Below are 21118 nucleotides of genomic sequence, written 5' to 3'. Positions count from 1 at the left end.
GTATATGGAGTTAACCCCAGGCAGCCTTCTGCCTCTAATCCTTACAAGTCTGCTGCCTCCACTGCAGCACTTTTCACTCAGATTTTGTGTAAGTATGGCATGAAAACAGAGTTATTTAAAATGGTTCTTTTGGCCCCAGCTCATTCTCAAACCAGTTACTCTGTTCTGAGTTTTAACTTTTTTTAAAAGATATAAAAGGAAAATGGATGCTTTCCTGAAGGAACTGTAGTTAGGTTTATGATACAATCTTCATGTAATAAGGACTTGTAACTCCATTTTTATATTAAGAAGAAAGTGTATATATTTTATATAATTTTTATATTATATATAAACATTCTTTTATTTTGCTAAGATGTCTGTATTCATGTGTTTTGATACTGGAACATATTCAAAATACTTAGTGATGAATTTTTACATTTTTCTTCAAAAGTATGATGAAATGAGCATTCAATACCAAGAGATTTCAAATTTCCTAGAGAGAGAACAGAAGGAATGTTAAGAAAACTTTGGAAAGAAAGGTGGAGTTTGTTGATTTCATACAAGAAATGTGTGTCTTTACCTCCTTGACAGCTGTCTCAGAGAATACCTGTTTCTAAGCATCTGATGCATATGGTTTTATATCATGATCCGAAGTCTGTATTGAATAGATGGGCTTAAACTGAGCAAAGCAGAAATGTTCCAACTTGTATTTCAACTTAATTTCCCTCTCTCTGTGTTACAGCTGTTTTTCAAACAAATTACTTCAGTGAAGCGGCAGCATAAGAATGGCTATCACCTTACATAATGAAAGTTTCCTCTAGGTGCTCATTGCAAGACTAGTAATGAACAATATGTTCATAATCTGCTTTTTAGCAGAGCTACAAGCAGCTGTAACAATTCCATTGAATTTCCTCATATAGGCTTGTGCTGACTCTACCTTATGGGAGGTAATGACAGGGACAGAATTTAGGTGATATAAAAAAATAATAAATAGAACAAATTCCAGATAAATAGATAAATAAATTCTAGATAAATATAAATAAATATCTAGATAATAAATTCTAGATAAATAAATAGAATAAATTCTATCCTGCTTTGAAAAGACAACATCAGTAATATTAACAATCCTCCTCTCTGAAGGTTGGTTTTCCTCACAGAGAACAGTTAAGTATGCTTGTTAAACCACTTGACCTTTTTTTTTTTTTTTTTTTTGTTTCAATTTGAACATGGGACTGGACACCTCCAGTCAATCTTCTTGAGTGAGTGGCTACAAAAAGACACCATCCAATTTACAGATTATGTGGAGTAGTTTGCCCTAAGAAGACCTTCAGAGAGATCAGCTGTCTAGAGGCACTGCAGGAAAATCTGGGGACTTGATGAAAACAAGAAACGCTTTTTTCAGTAGAAAAATGGATAGATGCTAATTAAATTTGTTTCCACCAGATAACTTATTTGCCCCTAAGTTCAGGCTTACCGTTGAGTCTGTAACTTAAAAAAATCAGTAATTATTGTTTGGTAGAAATTATGACAGCTTTCCTTCCCTTCCTCTGCTTTGTGTGTAATTAAAGCAAGTAATAAGAATTCTGGTTTATTGCCTTTTAATTACCTTTCAAAAGAAGTTCAATTTTTTTAACCTTTTTTTCCCCCCCTTCTGTTTCCTACATCCCAGTCATTTTGGGACAGCTCTCCCATGATCTTACCACATCATTTTCCCGTGGCCACTTAGGTAATATTAGATGGATGGGAGCTGGGGAATGATGTGGGGAATTAGATTTTAGATGACTTGGTGAGCAAGGCAGTTCACAGCATCACCTTCCTCCTGAGGCTTTATTGGGAAAATTTAAGGAAACAAAACCAATGGAATAGTTGCTTGACAAAATGTAGCTTTTTGTATATGCATGGTATGGGCTTGATCATGCCAAAAACATTCAGCAGTGCATATGTTATTCCTGAAGAGACTGCAAACATGGTATTGATTCTTTTTTCAGTATTCAATGTATTTGAATTGCACACTGAGATAAAATGTCACATCTTCCCTTAATTTATAGTTTTAAAATACTTGTTTTAAAATACTCTATACCAAGGAATTATCTTTCCCCTTTTAGCTCAGTCTATAGTTCAAAACTGATGAATTTGTGGAGCAGTATCTTCTCCTTTCCTAATCACTTAAAACACTTAATCTCAAAAAGGTATCTCTGCAGCAGATAGGCATTATGACTTTCAATAGCTCTCTGCTAGTCAGTCTTGATGGTGAGTCTTGTATTTATTTCCAGTGTGACTGACCTTTATTAAAATCATGTGTGCTCTCATTGGATTGCTCAGGTTACATTTCCAGCTGAAGACAAAACGTATAAAACCAGTTCAGTTTCTAATCACTGTAATCTAAGTCTGCTCTTGGTGATGTAGGTATTGAGGTGGGGTTGCACGGGGAGGAAGTAAGTCTGTCATCACCTACAGTCATCTTGTTACACAGTGGGGAGGCTGAAAGCAGTGGCATGGCCACAAGAGCTCCAGACTCTGTGTGCACCTAAAAGGTCAACATTTTACGATGCAAAGTAATGTTTGTACAATGGATTTCTATCACTAATATCAATTAACAGCATAAGGAGCAAACATCATTTTGTAATGAATCTCTATCACTAATATAATTAACTGGATAAGGAGGAAGCATTTTTTTTATCTATGGGAATTTTAGAGGACCCATTTTTATCACTATATTAGCCATTCCATCTTCAGTCCCAATTCCCTAAAATACTTTCTCAATGTATTTTTGAGGGCTATAACAGTATAACATTTGGAAAGAGAAAATGACCGAAGTTACTGTAATAGTCCCAAAGCTAAACTGTATATTATTATTATTGAGGTTATGGCAGAGTTCCTAACTTGAGATTGATGTGTTTGTACAGCTGTTGCTAAAGCTGTGGCTCTAAACAATTGGTAGTTGTTCCAATGAGTTCTTCTGCTTTGAATCAAGAGGATGGGGGGAAAAGAAAAAAATACTGTTAAAATTGCTGTTGGATTATTATGCATATTTAGGTTAATGTCTAACTGCAGTAGGTGAACAGGAAATAAGTATTTTTTTTTTTTAGTACAAGTAGTCTAATAACTTAGGGGTTTAAAACAAATGACATTTGATAAAGACATTATTTCTTTAGGTCCATTTGGTTTTGTAACTTAATCCTAACACTGTGTACCATCTCTTTATAAACTTTACTAGTCTACTTGAAGGTATGCTTAGCAATTGTTAATAGTATCTACTCTTTGTGTTTTAAAGTGTTTATTGACTCATCATATATTCTGTCAGTTTTACTAGAGAATTTTTGGAGGTTTTCTCATGTGTTGGAATTTTTTAAGGCATTTTGAGAGAGAATAAAATGCACCTAGTTTCATTTTCTAGACATCACGCATTTGTAAATAAGTGACAGAGGTTATACGTGCTCCATTTTTTTCAAATTTCTGGACAAAAGGAAAAAAATACTTTTGCCTCAGTATTTATGCAAATTTTGTGTGTAGTTAGTTTTTGCCTTCATAATTGTGGGACTTGTTTTTATTGATTACATAAAGTGGTGGAAGCTAATTTCCTCCCTATCTGTGTGTACATTCTCAATTTCAACAGTACAGCAGAACTGTCTCTCCCTATTTCCTTTGGAGATCAGACTTGCTGAAACTTGCTTTTGGAATATTTCAGCAGTATATAAACCTTTTTCTTGAGGTAGCAGGGGCTGTTTTAAAATCTGCATAGGATAAATTCCTTCCATTGGGATGCCCTGCATTGCTGAGCTTCTGCACAGGGATGCACGGCATGTGTTGCTTTAAATAACATCTGAGATCATGATTCTTCCTCATGCAGTTTCTGCAGACTTGCTTCTCTCCCTCCCTCCACAGCTTTGTCTGCTCTCAGCAGAGCTGAGGGCTTGCATCCTTTCCCACCCCCTTTTGGTTGGCTGTTCTTTTATCTGTATTGATATGGACATTTTTGTTTCATGTTTGTTCATAATCTTCCTCTTCTGGACTGATGCACAAAGCATATCAGATGAGCTGCTGTGCTGCTTCAGAGCTGTATTTCTAGGACTGGAGTTTATTTTTATCCATTTCTGAGCAAAAATTTACTTTACAGCAAAAATTAGAGTAGCAGATGATAAAACCCCTACAGCTCAGTAACAGATGAGCAGAATTAATTGTGCAGTTGCTCCAAATAAAATCGGATCTGCTCATCACGAATCTTGTCAGGAGTGGTTCCCGTTCGTAGTGCGTGACATACAGCTCTCTGCCACGAGCAGAGCTGCATCCTTGCTGCTGGCATCCCTTAGCATGGCTCTTGGGAGGCGGGCTGTGCATGGCAAGCACAAGGCCCCTGGAATGTCAGCAATCAGCTAAACTCTATCTAGTGTCTTAAACACCAGTGCTGCCTATGAGGCCCAGGACCAAAGTTTCTGCTTCCTTCTTTTCCACTGTTTGCCTCAGATGTCATTTCTCTGCAGTGGATGGCTGCTTGGTTTTGTCAAAGGCAGGGAGGGCTGTGCCATGGAGCAGTTGGAAGGGAGCGAGTGCTGCCAGCTCCCACTGCTTCAGTAGCTGTCTTTGCCCTCGACAGCTTTCTGTTCTGGGATCTTCAGCTCTCCAGCAGCAGCAGTGCGCACAGCTGTACACAGCTGTAAACAGCTCCTCTCAGCTCAGGGTACTGAGGAGGCAGCAGCCCCAGGCCTGGAACATTCATTCCTGCTGCTTCCGTTCTTCTGGAGGGAGGAGTGGTTGGGCATTGCCTTCATTGGATCTTCTCCTTTGGTTGTCCTGTAATACCTGATACTGGGCATCTAGCTCAAATAGCATATACAGACAGTTTAAAATACTTGTGTCTCTGTAGTAAAACTCAAAAATGCCTATGCTTTGAAAAACAGTAATGTAGTAGAGTCTTTGTGAAACTTAAATAAATTTGATCTCATGAGCTATTGTATTTAAAGCAAAACAGGGAAAATACATTGGTACTGTGGGAAAACCTGCTTGCTAATATAGAAAAAGCAGTATTTCTCTAGCTTTATTTTATTTAAAGAAGTGAAAAAACTCTGAAGAACTTTCTCAACTATTTAATGAAAGAAGGGTGTCACACTAATTTTCTTACATTACATGGTATGTGTCAGAGGGAGTTGTTAGTATGTAACTTAAATCTGTCACTGAAAATCTTGCCTATTGTAGGTCTGCAGAGCAAATAATCTTCTGTGCTCCTTCACACTGATGTAAAATGACATCCTGTAAGGGGAGGCACAGGTGAAGTGCAAGATGTAAGTAACTGGATGATGGCCCCAGCTGGCCTGAGGGAACTTGCTGGAGGTTGTGCACTAAAAAGGAGAAACCTTTGCCTGAAAATTAGAACATGATTCTATTCATTAGCTGTTATATAAAAGCATGCAAGTGCCTGTGCAGTTAGTGGTTAGGGGAAATGCACTCTCCCTTCCATTGGGAGACAATCATATTAAAATAATCAGTCTGCTTGCTTTGATCTGTTAAGAGCATGGCTCAGTACACTGACATAGAGTGAGAATTTGAGTGAGAAACAGTGCTAAATTGCATAAATCTGTCCTTGGCGAGTCCTGCCAGGCACATGGATGTAGCTGTCTTTAAATCTGAACAAACAGGTGGCCAAAAGAATACAGTTAAAATCCAAACACTGCCTAAAATATAACCTGCATAGAGGGAAGCTGAGATTTAATCTATTAAAAGCTTGTAGCTTTTGCAAGCTGTGAAACTAAATTTCAGCAGTCGAAGTCTGAATACTTCCTACTTGTGACACAAAATGAATTTCTCTCCAGAAATACATCTCTGGAGAAAAACAATTTACTGCAAAGAATTAAATGCCCCACAAAGTCAACTCTCCCTTTCTGTAGTGCTGCCTTATGCTTGTAGCAGTATACAAGATTTAGATTTGAGGTTTTATTTCCCTGTAGTCTGAATTCCAGGGAGCACAAACAGAACTACTTTTGTTAACCTGGGAAACTATTTTTCTGGCACACTATCATGCCTTCTTCCTGCTTAAAAACCCCAAAAACCAACAACGCAAGTGTGGGTGCAAAGTTGTCCAGTAGTTCTAAGAGGAGGCTTTTTTCCTATCTTAATTTTCATGGTGTTTATCTCACAGATAGCAGTTGTATTTGCAGCTCTCTCCATAATGCATGTGAAACTAGTTAAAAGCTTAAATGGAAAACCTTGGTTTATAAAACTTTGGTTTTAAATTTATGGGTTAGGAAGACAGGGGAACATATTAAGAAAAAAATAAAGATAACAGTAAGTGTGTTGAACCTTTCAGGCATATGCCACTAATTTTTCAATTCAGATGAACAGTGTATTCTTTTAGCTCTTACTCAGAGGTTTTCTTCATTCCTTTCTGTAGTGCAGCTGCAAATATGTCTGTTGAATGACATTTCTCAATATTAGAAAGACCTTTGGAAGTCATTAAGATGACAGTCTTAGGGGCAGGGTTGAGATTTTTTTTTTAATTGCTTGTAGGGCAGTTTAGTATCTCATTAAGAGAAGCTGAAGACACTCTAGCCTCAAGCTTAGAATTCCAGTCTATCTGATGTTAAGATAATTAGCTTTTGATGACGTGGAAGACTTAATTATTGCATGCATGTAAATCTACAGGACTAGTGCCTGTATCCGACAAAATTAATATAGATAGTTTATTAATCAGGGAAGATGTGCTAAGTCTTCAAGTCTTTGTCTATTCATATACTGAAAAGATTACTAACTGGAATTTTGGTCCAGTACATAACTTGAAATAAATGACAAGAAAAGTTTGCTAACCAGAGATGAAGGCTCTGTTTGTTCCACTTCAGACACAAATATGATTGAGGGATTTTCTTCCATGTATTGAGTACTAGCTTTCTGCATTTTCTGATTTTTTTAAACTTTCTTTAAAGAAACTAGTTTTATGCGAGTTATATAGCTCTACCTCACAAGTGAAATTGGTCCTTCCTAAAGGGCGTGGTGCCCCATTTACAAGCCTGATTATGCTTAGCTGCATTGTCTTTAAATTCTATCTGCTGTTATGAGTGCTTTCAAAAAGTTGAAACACATCTAATCCCTTTTGATGTACATTCTGGTACTGGTTTGAAAAAATAGTCAGCAAGGATATTTTTAAGAGGATACCCAGCAGGAGAAAAATACAATTCCTGAGACACAGAAAATTATCTGAATGGTCTTGTACATAGCAGACTGGTAACTTCTTACATCAAAAGCAGTTCCCAGGCAGAAACTGCACACGTGCCCATGACTAAAATAATCCTTGCGCTTTTTTTTTCACACCTTCCTCATTTCATCTAATGACAAGTGATCGCTGTGTATGCAGGCAGGCTTTTATGAGCTTTTGTCATTAGATGATTGTCAGCTCCACCTGACATATTATATTAAACCTTTTAAGTGCAGCACCATAGATTTGTGCTCACTGTGTTTTGTACCAACAAACAACCCTTTTCCTCAAACACTCATAATGTACCTGCAGCAGATCTTACTGATCAGCTGGTTGACTTCTCCTGGTGAGTTTTCTGAGCTTTTATTGGTTGGTTGGTTGGTTGGTTGGTTGGTTGGTTGGCTGAATTTTTGTTCCCTAAAGTCCATGGTGGATGGCAGATCTGCACTGGCAGAATGCTATGTCAGTCAGGGTTATACTAAGTTTGCTTTGCTCCATTTTTCAGTCTTTGTCCCATCGCTGTTTCACAATCCAGAGACTGTGAAATGTTCTTACTTTTGATTTTGGAGCATTTTGTGTTTAGAGGTGCAGAGCATCAAGCAGATTTAGTTTGATGCCCTAGGAGAGGGAGTCAGGGGTTCTGTAGCCCCTTGCAGTAAAACTCAAAAAACAGCAATATGGAAATACTTAATATGAAGCAGAGTCTTTCAAGTCATCAACTAACTTAACATGGCTGATTTATTTTTTAGGGAAAAAAAGAAGTTTATTAATCACAGATGTGCATGTTTCTAGTGTTAAGAATGCTGGGACTAGAATGAGAATTCCCATTTCCCTTCCCGTTTCAAATATTTGCCTGCTTGTTGGAGGTAACTTTATCTTCTAGTTTGAGGGGGTCAGAACCCATGCTGCCTGCCCTTTAGCTTCAAAAATATATTTATGGACTCTGAGTGAACCCTCTGACCTCACTACTAGAGCAACATATGTGGTTTTTACTTTCAGGGAAATGGCAGTTAAATGCCTTCCTTTCTTGTGGCTATGAATTATAAAACGAAGCCCATCCGTTAGGTTTTTAAAGTACTTTACTGAATTGCTAAACTTTTCTCTACTTGAACAAGTAGTGGTTTTATTAAATTAGATGGTTTCTTGTTGGATTGGTGTTGCTATGTGTGACCACTCTGTCTCTGTTGGGTTTTTCTTCTCTCCAAGATGTCCATCTGTTTCATTTATCTTTTTCTAAAAGGGAGTCTGATTCTCACTAAAAAGTTTACTGTACGTGAAACACATTTGGGGTTAGCATACCCCAAATTTATTCCATCTGTTTTGGTTTTAAAATCCCATGTTGTTCTCAGTTCAATTTTGAATACTCCTTTCTTCCTCTTAGCATGTCTTAGTAATAAAATATTCTTAAGCAACGCTAGAAAAACAATTTTCTACATAGTCATAAAAGAAAGCTGATTTTGGTGTAAACAATCCCAAGCATAGTAATCAATCAAACCAAGTCTGTATTCATAGTTATGCAGATAGAAGTCGTATATAGTGATGGGACAGGGAGAAATGAGACTCCCGTCCCGGGGCTCTTCTCTCAGTGAAGGTGAAAGGTCTTTCGGAGCTCTCAAAAATGCTTGTGTTGGATATTGATATCCTCTAATGCTTCGATCTGGCAATGCCTCTACATAAATACATGAACACAGGCACCCAGGTTTTGTACGTGACTGTGCTTTACTGTTGTTACTGGGGTCCTGAGGAAACAGATGGGAGTAAGTAAGTGGAAAATCTGGATGCCTGTTGGCTAGGATGGGAAAATAGATGGTAAAGGATCTCACTGGGAAAACACTGACATGGGATATTTCTAGTGAGTGTTAACTCAGCTATGAGGTTTTACAGATGTTTTCTGCAAATTTAAGGAGGGGCGGAAGGTCAGATCTGATCTCTTGACAAGGCCTAGTGGGCTGGTATTCTTTTCAGGTTAACACTGATGATTTTAAATCTCTATTTTTAATGCCGTATTTAATAAAATTTGATCTTTAGGCTGATGCTTTTAGAGCAATGAAGTATTTTTATTTATTTTAGAAAGAGGTCTTATCAATGCATACAAGTATCTTAAGGATGGGTTTCAGGAAGATGGGGCCAGGCTCTTTTCGGTGACCAGTGACAGGATAGGGGGCAATGGGCATAAGCTGAAACAAAGAAATGCCCATCAGAATATGAGGAAGAACTGCTTTACTGTGAGGCTGGAAGAGCCTGCCCTGAAGGTTTGTGGAGTCTCCTTCTCAGGAGATACTTAAAACCTGACTGGATGCAGCCCTGTACACCCTGCAGTGGGCATGGTCTAGCTGATGTCCAAAGGTCCCCAATCTTTGTGATTTTCTTTCTCTCTAAGTGATTTCAAGCTTTAAAGAGTGAAGTGAAACAGTGCTATCATTTCGGTGTACAAAGATGATGTCCACTTTTGTGATTCCCTGAAGCCCAAATAATACTTCAGTAAGGATTTCATATGAAGTCAGGCAGAAGGGAAGATAAGAAGCAGTTACATGCTGCCCGCCAAATGAAAACTAATGTTGTGTGGGAGGATATGGCTGAAGTGTATCTGCTGCAGAACATGTCTGGCTTACATTGTTTTGTCTCTTAGATCCTCTTTGCTTGAGCAGAGTGTACATATTTCTCTGTGTTCTTTTCCCTCCTCCTGCCCACAAGCTCTTGACTGACTTGGGTTAAGAGTTAGGAATGGTACAGCAGAAATAGAGACAAAAATACTTGCCTTCCACAGTTTCAGGGCCTCTGTCCTGTACTGCTTGGTTCTATAAGAAATTTGGTAGTTGCTAGGTGTAGCTTGCCAAAAGGATGTGTGAAAATCTGAGGAGATGGAACACACTTTAAGAAAAGGAGTTTATTAACAGGAGGAATGTTATATGCTTAGGAATAGGCATGTTTATGTAAAAGTCAGTAATGTATGTAATCAGTCAGTATGTAGTCAATAAAAGGAGTAATTGCAAAGGAAAGAAATGCAACAGATACAAAAACATAAAACAGTACATGGTGAACTTCTGTGAAGGCTTAACTTTTTCTTCTTATGTAAACAAGTGAATGTTCTCTATTTTATTTGTGTAGAAGGAACCTTGTATTCACTGTTATTGAGAGGAAAACTATATACAAATGAAAGAAAAATTTGGCTGAGTAGTTATAACATCTTCAAGCTTGGGAATTTTGGAAACAAGGCATGTAGTTTGTGCTTTTAGAAAGTTACAAGAACACCAACACTGTTTTCTCATCTTCTGTAGTCTGCTAGCAGAGTAGCAGAAGGTTATTTATTGAAATAGCCATCAGCTGATGTTTGCTGTGATTTCTGAAACAAGGCCTCTGATAATAATTAAAATGCATGCTACAGTAAGGGTAAAGATAAGTTTGGTGAAAGAGCAGTCAAACTGAATTCTTAGAGAGGTTTAATAGGAGATTGTTTGGATTCCTGTGGAGAGTTTGCAGATGGTTGCATGTTTTGTTTGGAATCTTTTTAATAAGCAGATCAGGGTTTTTTTAATACAGTCAAAAGTCTGTCATGATGTGGGTGCTGATAGCTAGGAGGCTTGCTTTTCTTGCATATGTGTTGAGAACCCTTAAGCAGTAATCCCAGTGCCTTGAGGGATACTCAGATTGCAAGTTTAAAACCATTGTTATAGATAATTAATGTCTTCCTTATGCTTTCCACTTCAGCAAGAAAATAATGTAGCAGTTCTTATCATTGCTCTCCCAAAATTTGGCGACAACGACAACTAGTGTGCTCTGCATCTGCTTTTTTGCTAATACCCATTACTTAAAGCCTTGAAGCCAGGTTAATGGCACCATGTGAACTCTCCTTACCTATGCACCGTACAGCTACAGCTGTTGCTGGAAGATAATTCTACAGATGTGATTTGGTTTAAAGAGTTAGCAGCTAGCTCGTTAGACTGAAAGTATGCTTTATAAAGTTTGTCTGTCTTCAGCTTTGTGGAAACATGATGCAAGTGGTGGTTAACAGCAATTATTATGTATGTGTTCATAGTGTTCATAAAGTATAAGCTACAAATGTTCTTGGCATCAGAGCTGGTCTATCTTAATGGTGACATGCCATGGGTTTTATTGGAACAGAGAAACATTTTCATAAACAGCATGACAAATCACATTTTGGATTCCAAGGAAAGGGCACCCCTTGTGAAACAGCTTCAACTTTAAGAAAAAAAATAAAAAGTCCTAACTTTTTATATCCACATTTTACGTCTCTTTACCCATCTCCATTCAAAACCATCATTTGCACTTAGTGCTCTATGGAAATGGATCAGCCTCACATGTTTGTGTGTGGATCCAAGCATTTGGATGTTTATGATGAAGTGTATTCCTACATCAATGTGACTATATTATTCCACAAAATTCAAACTGTCTCTGGTCAGACTGGCAATACACCTCTTAGGGAAAAGCTGCTAGAAGAGGTGACCTGAACATCTGTGTCAAGCTTCAAGAAGAAGCACAAGCACTGCATTTAAGTCCCAGCAATAGAAACATTCAACAAAACATTATTTATGTCATTCTTATGTAAACTATCTATCTGCAAAAGTGCATACGGGGAGCACGCGCGCGCACACACACACACACACACCCCACCCTGTATTTAACAACCTAGGATAGTCTTGCTAATACACTAGTGGTAGCCAGTGGTTTTAAATGTTTCCAGGACCCTACTTCAGCACTGCCCCCCCCCCCCCCCCCCCCCTCCAAAAAAAAAGGTGTACTTTTAGGAAAAGAGAATTGCTGGGGAGGGGGAAGGAAATCTAGTCTCACAATAGCTAGCCAGTGGGTGTTCATCATAAGCATACAGTCCTGGTCAAGTGACAGGAACCTTGGTGGGAAAGTGTTTTTGACCTCATGCACATTTAACTATGGCTTGAGAAAAGTATATCCTTTGCTTCATTACTGAACTTCAAGAGTGTCATGCTGAGAACTACTGCTGATCCTGAGATTTCCGCAAGAGGTCTTTTAAACATTGCTTTGTGCCTTTTTAAAAAACAAACAAAACAAAGCCAAAACTCAGATAAAATTTAAGCAAAAGGCAGACAGACTTTTAACTGTCTTCTAATTTCTTCTTCCCTCTATCCCAAGGGTAGGGGAAATATATAAATAACAGAAGTAATTGGAGCATTTGTAATTAAATCTGGTGTTTGAAAAATGATTTGCTTATCTCATTGAGGCAATTATTTTGTTACCCTTCATGTCTTTGTTCAAAGCAGTAAACATTAAAAGATAAAACTAGCATATGCTTCCATAGAGTTACATGACATATGGCAAGTATAATTCCCTATCAAATAAGTATCAGCAGTGGGAAGTAGGAATTATATTTGAGGCAGGAGTGACTTAATGAAGCTTGACTGTTCTGAACACATCAATGGTGCATATGCGTGGATGGCCATGTGCAGCATGAGTGCTGATAGTTGCACTGTCATTAAAGGCGAGGTTATCCCAAGAAAATCTCATTGATTTATCCATAAATTCAGTTCCGTACATATTATTACATACGTCCATTTGCCTTGCTTTCCGCTTGCCGGTGCTTCAGCTTTGAAGTGCTCCCCTTGTTCTTTTTTCCAGACTCCCTTTCAGTCTCCAGCAATGATGCCAGCCCTCCCGCTTCCGTAACATCGCTTCAGCCCCACATGATTGGCGCTCAAAGCTCCCCGGGCCCCAAGCGCCCTGGCAACACCTTGAGGAAGTGGCTCACCAGTCCTGTGAGGCGCCTTAGCAGCGGCAAGGCAGACGGGCACGTAAAAAAACTGGCCCACAAGCATAAGAAAAGCAGAGAGGTCCGCAAAAGTGCTGATGCAGGCTCTCAGAAGGACTCTGACGACAGTGCAGCGACCCCACAAGATGAAACTGTTGAAGAGGTAAGTGCTCAGGGCAGCTTCCCAAGACTTGTGTGTATGTTTTTCAAGGAACTAAATGTTGTCATGTGAAGGTTGTCTCCTCACCTGACTGTCCAGCAGTGGAAGTTTGCACCACGTTTGTCTCAGTCTCTTCTGCCGTTGCTCAGAGCCAGGATTAACAAATACACGATGGAAACGGATTTTGTCACGTTGGTTGTTTATTAAATCTTACCAGAAAGTACAGACCATTCAACAGCACTTCTAGCTACCCACTAGAATTGAGGAAAATGGAGACAGATCCAGCTGCTACAAGGTCTCTTAAAGCTAAATAGTCCAATAGAGAATTAACACCTAGATTATTTATACTTTTAACCCAATAACCAAATTGCCATGACCCTCAATGTGACACTGACTCACCAACCAGAAACTACTACCTCAAACCCATGAAGAAGGGAAATGAACACCAAATAATCACCATCCAAGAACCTCTATCTAGTCCCATACCTATTACTATATTACAGAAACCTCAAATTTAAAACCCTTTATCATGTGAAAGCACACACTTCTATTTCACTACACTCTTGTGATTTTAACTTCATCACTCATATTTAGAAGCCTTCTCCAAGGCCTCAGGTCAAAAGCAGTGTTCTCCAGGGGGTCAGTGCCTGACAGCACAGAAAGCTCTAAAACCACAGGTTTCTGGGATCCACCAGAGCAAAGCATTGCGTGCCCTGTGCTCATCCTTGACCACTGTACTCTGTGTCAGTCCTGTGCCGGGCACAGTCTGTGCCCTCTGAGAGTGTTAGTGAAGCACCTGTAATTTAAAAACAGAAACAGGAGAATAAAAAGTTGTCTTTAGGCTTTACTCTATTCTGCTAATTAGGAAAGTGGCTTTATGAGTAAAGGTGTTTTCAAGTTTTCTTCTTGATGGATATGGGGAAGTTTAGGGAGAGCTGCTTAACTGTTTAAAGCTCTAATTGCACCTTGCATAAGAGTCAAGAGCACAGAAAAATTACCAGCTCTTCAATGCAGGCCAGTTACCACTAGTTAAATAATGTGCATAGTTTTCAATGGGGAGAAGGAAATTGTGAGGTGTTCCAAATTTTACCACCAAGGACATCTACTAAGGGCTTCACTTTTTCCAAACATGCCTCTCCTTCAGAGTCTGGAACTCATGTATGAACAAAGCTGGCTTCCAGATAGGTGCAGACAGCAGCCAAATTCTCTGTTACAAACCTATGGTTCAGGCTGAAGTGAATGTCATGTTACTGCTTCCAAGGGCACAACTGGGTGCATGTTATTCCGTTTTATTAGATCTACTCTGACTATTGGTTTTGGTACTTACCATACAGAAAATGGTCTCAGTTGCCCAATTTTTTGTTTATTAATGCCTTTTTTTTTTTTTCCTTCTTCCCAATATATTTTTCTACACTCTTGGAACACTAATGAAGTTCCACAGTAAGTGTAGGGCAAGGAAAGACCAAAGACTTGGCAGCATGATTAATTGAGAGATGTTGGTTAGGAATGACTACTGGCCTCTGACCTTGAATGTCAGGCTGAAAGAGACTCTCTTGTGCTGCAGTTGTAACATCATTTTGGCAGCATCTGCTATTCTGCAGTTCTGTGAGCGAAGGGAAAAATTTAAGGCCTTAAAGTCAGGAAAAAATAATAAACATCCATGCTGTCTTCTTGTAAGGATAGATAAATTATCCTCTGAAATCAGTACATTAAACTTTGGGTACTTGAAATCAGAGTTCCTTGTGGTGTACAGAAAAGATAATTGACTAAATACTTCATGTTGTAATAGGGGTCTTTTATGTCTTCTAGAAGCCTTGCTGTGATACACAGCAAGATAGACATTTCAGAGAGATACAGATTTTTCTTTACAGAACTGAACTTGGAAAGCAAGCATGGCTTTGATAACACTCTCCTGTAGTAAATTTCTGCTGAATGTCTTTTTCTTAGTGTTTGAGTTCTTTTGCTTTTACCAGATATTGAAAACTGTCTTTGGCATCTTGACTTGTTCTGAAACTACAGAATAGACTTAAAACGAGCATGTGATAACAAGTTTCATGCTGTTGAGATAACAGAGCTTGAACATCTTGATCTTATTTACAGAGAGGTCGGAACGAGGGGCTGAGCAGCGGAACTCTCTCCAAGTCATCCTCTTCAGGCATGCAGAGCTGCGGAGAGGAGGAAGGCGAAGAGGGAGCAGATGCTGTGCCGCTTCCTCCTCCCATGGCAATTCAACAACACAGTCTTCTCCAGCCAGACTCACAGGATGACAAGGTAAAAGCAGGACGTGGGGGTGGCTTCAAATGATGATATAACCTCTGTTTGCACAGATTTTTCTTCTGCTTCCAAAGGTCTTGAAAATGTACATAATACAGCTTCATGGTAGACCGAAGTAATCCATTTTGCCCTCTAGACAAATTTAAAAGGGTGTTCTATGAAAACAGCGTGAATTAAATCTTTCTCTATTTTAAAAACACAAGTGTAGAAATTCCTCTGCTGGCACTTTAAATGTGGAAATGGGCTGCTTTGTGTGCTCAGAGGATGATTTACATCACTTTGGCTGATGCCATATTTAGTGATCAGAGTCTAATTGTTTTATAATCATACCTTTTGTTATTCTTGGCTTTTGTTGGTTTTTTTTTGGGGGGGTGGAGGGAGGAAAGCGGGGGATGCCTAACAGAAAGGAGTTACCAAATAAGGGTAATAATTGTCATGGTTTAATTCCAGCCAGCAGCTAAGCTCCACACACTGTTCCACTGTCCCCATGAGAATCAGAAGGGAAAAAGCTCTTGGTTTGAAATAAAGACAATTTATTAGGTAAAGCAAAAGCCATGCACACAAGCAAGGCAAAACAAGGAGTTCATTCACCACTTTCCACAGGCAGGCAAGTGTTCAGCCATCCCCAGGAGAGCAGGGCTCCCTCAGGTGTAGCGATGACTTGAGAAGATAAATGCCATTGTTCCAAATGTCCCACCCCCTCCCCCTCCTTTTTCTTCCCCCCCAGCTTTATATGCTGAGGGTGATGCCATATGGTCTGGAATATCCCTGTGGTCAGTTGGGGTCAGCTGTCCTGACTGTGTCCCCTCCCAACTCTGTGCCTCTCCATTCTCGTTGGTGGTGGCTGGCGAGAAAGAAGAATGTCCATGGTGCTGTGTGAGCTCTGTTCAGCAATAGCTAAAACACCCCTGAGTTACCAACACTGGTTCCAGCGCAAATCAAAAACATGGCTCCATATCAGCTACTGTGAAGACATTTAACACTGTCCCAGACAAAACCAGCACATAATCCATCAGTTTTTCACAAACAAAGGGACATTAAAATTGAAGGTAAAAATTTTGCACTGCTAATAACACTTTGGATGTAGGTAGTAGTAGTAACTACGTGAAGAAAATCTTACTTGCGTACAATCTGTTTTTCTTTAATGTTATGCTGTTGATACATTGAGAGAGTATATTTAAATTTTGAACCTGAATCAGACATTTAAGGGACAGGTATCAAGTCTGGAAACAGAGGGGTTTAAAATGGAAATAATATGGACTTGTGCAACAAAAATGCACATTATTGCTTTCTTGCCGTTTTGTTCCTTTAAATTTTTAACCTTTGTAATCTACAGTACGGAATATTGTTAGGGAATTTTGTGATTGCTTGCTTTCTGTTCTCAGTGGTGCAGATGTTATTCATAACTTTAGTGGATCTTATTTATTCTTTTTTTTTTAATTTTTGAAACACTGCCTTTCAGTGGGAATCTCATCCCTGAAGCTGTCGTTTGTGGAATCAAAATGGCTGATTCTTATACTTTGTGTCTGTTCAGTTCCTACATGTTTTCTGAATTGACAAAGTGTAAATATTCCTGAAACAAAAAAAGTAAAAATAGGCCAGCCCTCAGAGCTGAGAGGTTGTTTTTTTGCTAGAATAATCTCAGATTTAGAAATAAAATGAAAATTATGTTGGTGAAAATACTTTTAAGCTCTTGCTGATGAGCTGCCATATTTGCATGTTCCTTCAGTGACAGAAAACAGTTGATATACAAATATTATAAAAAATTCTCCACAGAAAAATTATTTTCATTACAGACTTCTTTACGTAGCAAGAGCACTTACGTGAAGGGATATGCTTGTAAGCTTGTGTCTGCTTACTTGTGTATTTCTGGTGCAAAGCCAGACCCTACCATAGTAGAGAAAGACTCTTTAAGTAGCTTTCCATCTCCAGTAAACTTTGTTTTTCACTGCTCTTGTGGTTTAAACCCAGCCAACCACCAAATACCACCCAGCTGCTTGCTTACTCCCCCATCAGTGGGATCAGGGAGAGAATGGGCCAAGTAAAAGATAGAAAACATGTGGATTGAGACTAAACAAAAACCATGCACACAAGCAAAGCAAAACAAGGAATTAATTCACTACTTCCTATGGGTGGACAGGTGTTCAGCTATCTCCAGGAGAGCAGGGACCCCCATCAAGTTTAACAGTGACTTGGGAAGACAAATGCCATCACTCCAAATGTGCCCCTCTTACTCCTCCTCCCCTCTACTTTATACACTGAGCATGATGTCACATACTCTGGAATATGCCTTTGGTCAGCTGGGGTCACCTGTCCTCCCTGTGTCTCCTCCCAATCTCCCAAGCACCCCCAATTCCTCACCAGCGCAGGGCAGTACAAAAAGGCAGAAAAGGCCTTGACTCTGTGTAAGCCCTGCTCAGAAATAACAAAAACATCTCTACGTTAACAACACTTTTTTTTAGCAGAAATCCAAAATGCTGCCGCCTACCAGCCACTGCGAAGAAAATCAACTCTACCCCAGCCAAAACCAGCACAACTTCTTAAAAGGTTAACATGCACCCACTTCAGTAAAAGCATGTTGGGACAGTTTTTAAAGTAGCTGAAACTACATTTAGACAAGATGTCAGAGAAGTTAAAACTTGGTAAAGTTAGTATTATGCCATAAGTTTTCAAAGCACATAAATAGTGATTCTTCTCCAATGTGCTGTTATTATGCAATATTTATCCTTCATGGTGGGAGGCAGAAGGTCCCCTCATGGGGCATCCTGGGAGGTTGCGTGTGCCTCCCTGAAGTCCACGCACCACCAACATATAGCACCTAAAGTGAATGCCTTATTGGAGCACAGAATTGAGAAGCCAGAGCAAAGTTTTACCCAGGAGAAGGTAGCTGGCTCTACTGATAGAGTTAGTGATTAATAAAAGGTTTGCAAACAAGTTCCCAGTTGTCTGTGTTCTGGGTGGAGTCCTTCGCATTCCTGCCATGCTGGGTGGTTTCTTGGGATGCTCAGCTACTCCGGATCCCAAGGAATGTCTCCTCCTTTCTGTGACCTCAGAGACTTGGCATTCATCTCTGCCTCCCTGCAAGCATTTCTTCCTTTCAAGAGCTCCTGCTCAGTGCTGGAAACTCCCTGTTTGCTGGATTTCTCCTTCCCTTCCCAGCCTGCTGTGTGCCCCTAGCAGCATCTCATACCTGTGTGAGCTCAGTTGCTCCGTCCAGCTTTCCCTTCTTTTCTGAGCACCACAGAGTATATCATCAGGAAAGTCAGCAAGGAGTTTTATCTATGCAGCTCATTTTTCAGCTTATATGTGATATAACCACAGGCACTGGTAATCACAGTTCTCAAGTTTTACCTCACATTCCACATAACCCAGCAGAGCAATAAAAGAGACCATAACCAGAACCTGATTTCAACACGGACAGTGTTTTTTAAGACTAAGCTGAGCTCTGCATCCGAAGTGAGAACCCACATACAGGCACAGCTGTGGAAAACCTGGTCAACTCAGATGTCAGGAGCAATGTAAATTGCCTAAAAGACAGGCCAGCTTGTGGGATTGCTCGGTTTTTGGTGTGCATGCAAGCATCATGTGCTAGGCCATGCTGATTTGTCTAATAGCACTAAATGGTGCAACCATTTCCTCTCCGAAGAGCTCATCTGCACACTATATGCATTCTCTCATTCAGCAGAATCATTGCGCACGTCACGGATTTGCATTTGGTGGCAGTTTACAAGTTGTTTGCATTTAATTTTTTGGATAAGCAGTATTAAAAGTTTCAAGATCAGTTGTGTTAATATGAAACTAATTATTTTCGCTTTTTGTTTTCTCTTTTTGTAAACTGACGCAGCATTATGTTGACTTGTGTTCTGTCTCTGCTTTGGCTCAGTTCCCATATCTTTCCGTTTAAAGTTATCTGTATTTCCTTTGCTTACCCAGCCCCTGTTTTCCTTTCCAAATAAGGCAAATACAAGGCAAGCTACCTAAAATCTGTATATTCTTTTTGTGTTTACTTATGGGGAGTCTTGTTACACCCATGCTTGATTTGAGCAGAACCTCTTGTGTTTAGTCATTATTTGTGCCGTTTCTTTGTCCGCTTTGTTGGAAACATTCGCAGGACGGCTTGCCCTGTGCTGCATGATGTTTACTGTGCTGTTCGTAATATGAAGTACAGTTCATATTACACCCTGTTTCCACTTTCCAGTTACTAAATTATAAATGTAATATGCAAACAACTCTGTTTGCAAATTACTGAGGCTGAATTTAATGGCCTTCTCCCAGAATCCTTTACTGTGAACACCTTTTACCTCCAGTTGTATCTATAAACTGGCATTTTATAGCTTATGAGGCCAGAGATCTTCTGTGCTCTACACATACCATTGGGAAAAATGGATGGCACAAGGAATGGTGAGCTCAATTTCCCATCTGAATCTGGGCAATATACTCCAGCTGTTTTAGAAAAGTAAATGCCCCGCAGTTAGTGTTGTATTTTTCTTAACATAATAATGCTTCCTCCTGTATTTCAAGTCTTCTTTATTTCTCTTGTTGTTTCTTTGTTTGAGCAGCAATAAAATAGGTTAACAAATTGTTGTCCACTAGGTCAGCTCAGGCAATTTTCATAGCTAGCTGCCAGGAATTATCAGCATTTATATTTCCTCAACTTCTATTCTATGTAGGAACAGGAATTTTTATCCCAGCGTTTAACTTCTGTGGGGTTTACTTGAAACTTCCAACTCCGGCTGCTCAGGTTGGAAGGGATGATCTTAGTGTTACATGACACTGGCAGTACCCGTCGAGTACCGTTGTCTGACAGAAGTCAAGGAAGTCTCTTGATCCTTGAGCAAGTACTGGGCTAACTCTGGGATTCTCCTTCCTTTGTGTCATTGCACAGACATCTTCTCGTCTATTGGTGCGGCCAACAAGCTCCGAGACACCCAGTGCTGCTGAACTCGTGAGTGCAATTGAAGAGCTCGTCAAAAGTAAAATGGTGAGACTGACCAGCACGTGTATGTGTCTAAAGAAGTTGTGTCTTCAAGTCCCATCTTGCTATTCAAAGAAAACCTGCATGTTCTACATTGACTCCTAAAATTTGCTGTCCTATTTCAGAAGTCACTTTCTGGGTTGATGTATGGGGTCATTTTGTACACACTTTTTTGTAAAAGCATTTACTGAATAGGTAGATTGCAATGCAGAGGAGCAAAAAGCAATACATAAAAGGAAAAGAGGAGATGGTAGAAAATGTATTAATTATGCCCTACTAACATACTAAGTATGTTAGTAAAAAAAAAAGTCCAATTAGTAGAATACATGCAAGGACACAGGGTCTTAGACTAACAGACCTTTATGAGAAGAAACCCTGAAACTAAATTTATTGCAAATCTTAGGAGGTTAGTAAAGCAGGTAACCCTAATAAAAACAAGAAATATTTATGTTATCTTGTTGCTCTTTAGGCATCATGATAATCAAGAAATAAGTAAAAGAGTAAAGAGATCATTTTTACATGTTAGTATCCCTATCCTTGCTAACAAATTAAGTAGGAGGAATTTGTGTCAGTATTTTTAGGTTTCTGTGTTTTAAATTTTTCATGTTTCTGAAGACTGTCATGGACATGTTTTAAAGTTTTCATGTTTCTGAAGATTCTCATTATATGCATAATTCAAGGAGGGCCCTCTCTAATCAAAATCCATCTTGACCCAGTCTGGGAAATCTTCTTTGGCTGACCCTGTTTGAGGTTGGACTATTGGTCTCAAGAGATCCCTCAGCAATTCTGGATTTCCTGAAAATCTTT

At 39.3% G+C, this 21118-nt stretch overlaps 1 protein-coding gene across 1 annotated transcript in view; it reads left to right on the top strand.

Annotated features, from left to right (window-relative positions):
* The window catches only part of TRIO (trio Rho guanine nucleotide exchange factor), a 244451-nt gene that overhangs the window by 198085 nt on the left and 25248 nt on the right, over positions 1–21118 (top strand). Inside the window, exons 35-37 of the mRNA XM_062499699.1 lie at positions 12773–13065; positions 15163–15333; positions 20222–20317. Coding sequence (XP_062355683.1) covers positions 12773–13065; positions 15163–15333; positions 20222–20317 — 560 coding nt within the window. The remainder of the gene's footprint in view (positions 1–12772; positions 13066–15162; positions 15334–20221; positions 20318–21118) is intronic.

This window comes from Cinclus cinclus, chromosome 1, assembly GCF_963662255.1.
Source record: "Cinclus cinclus chromosome 1, bCinCin1.1, whole genome shotgun sequence".
Taxonomy (NCBI): Eukaryota; Metazoa; Chordata; class Aves; order Passeriformes; family Cinclidae; genus Cinclus; species Cinclus cinclus.
Note: the sequence above shows the minus strand (reverse complement) of the source record. Positions and strands in the feature narration are given on the sequence as shown.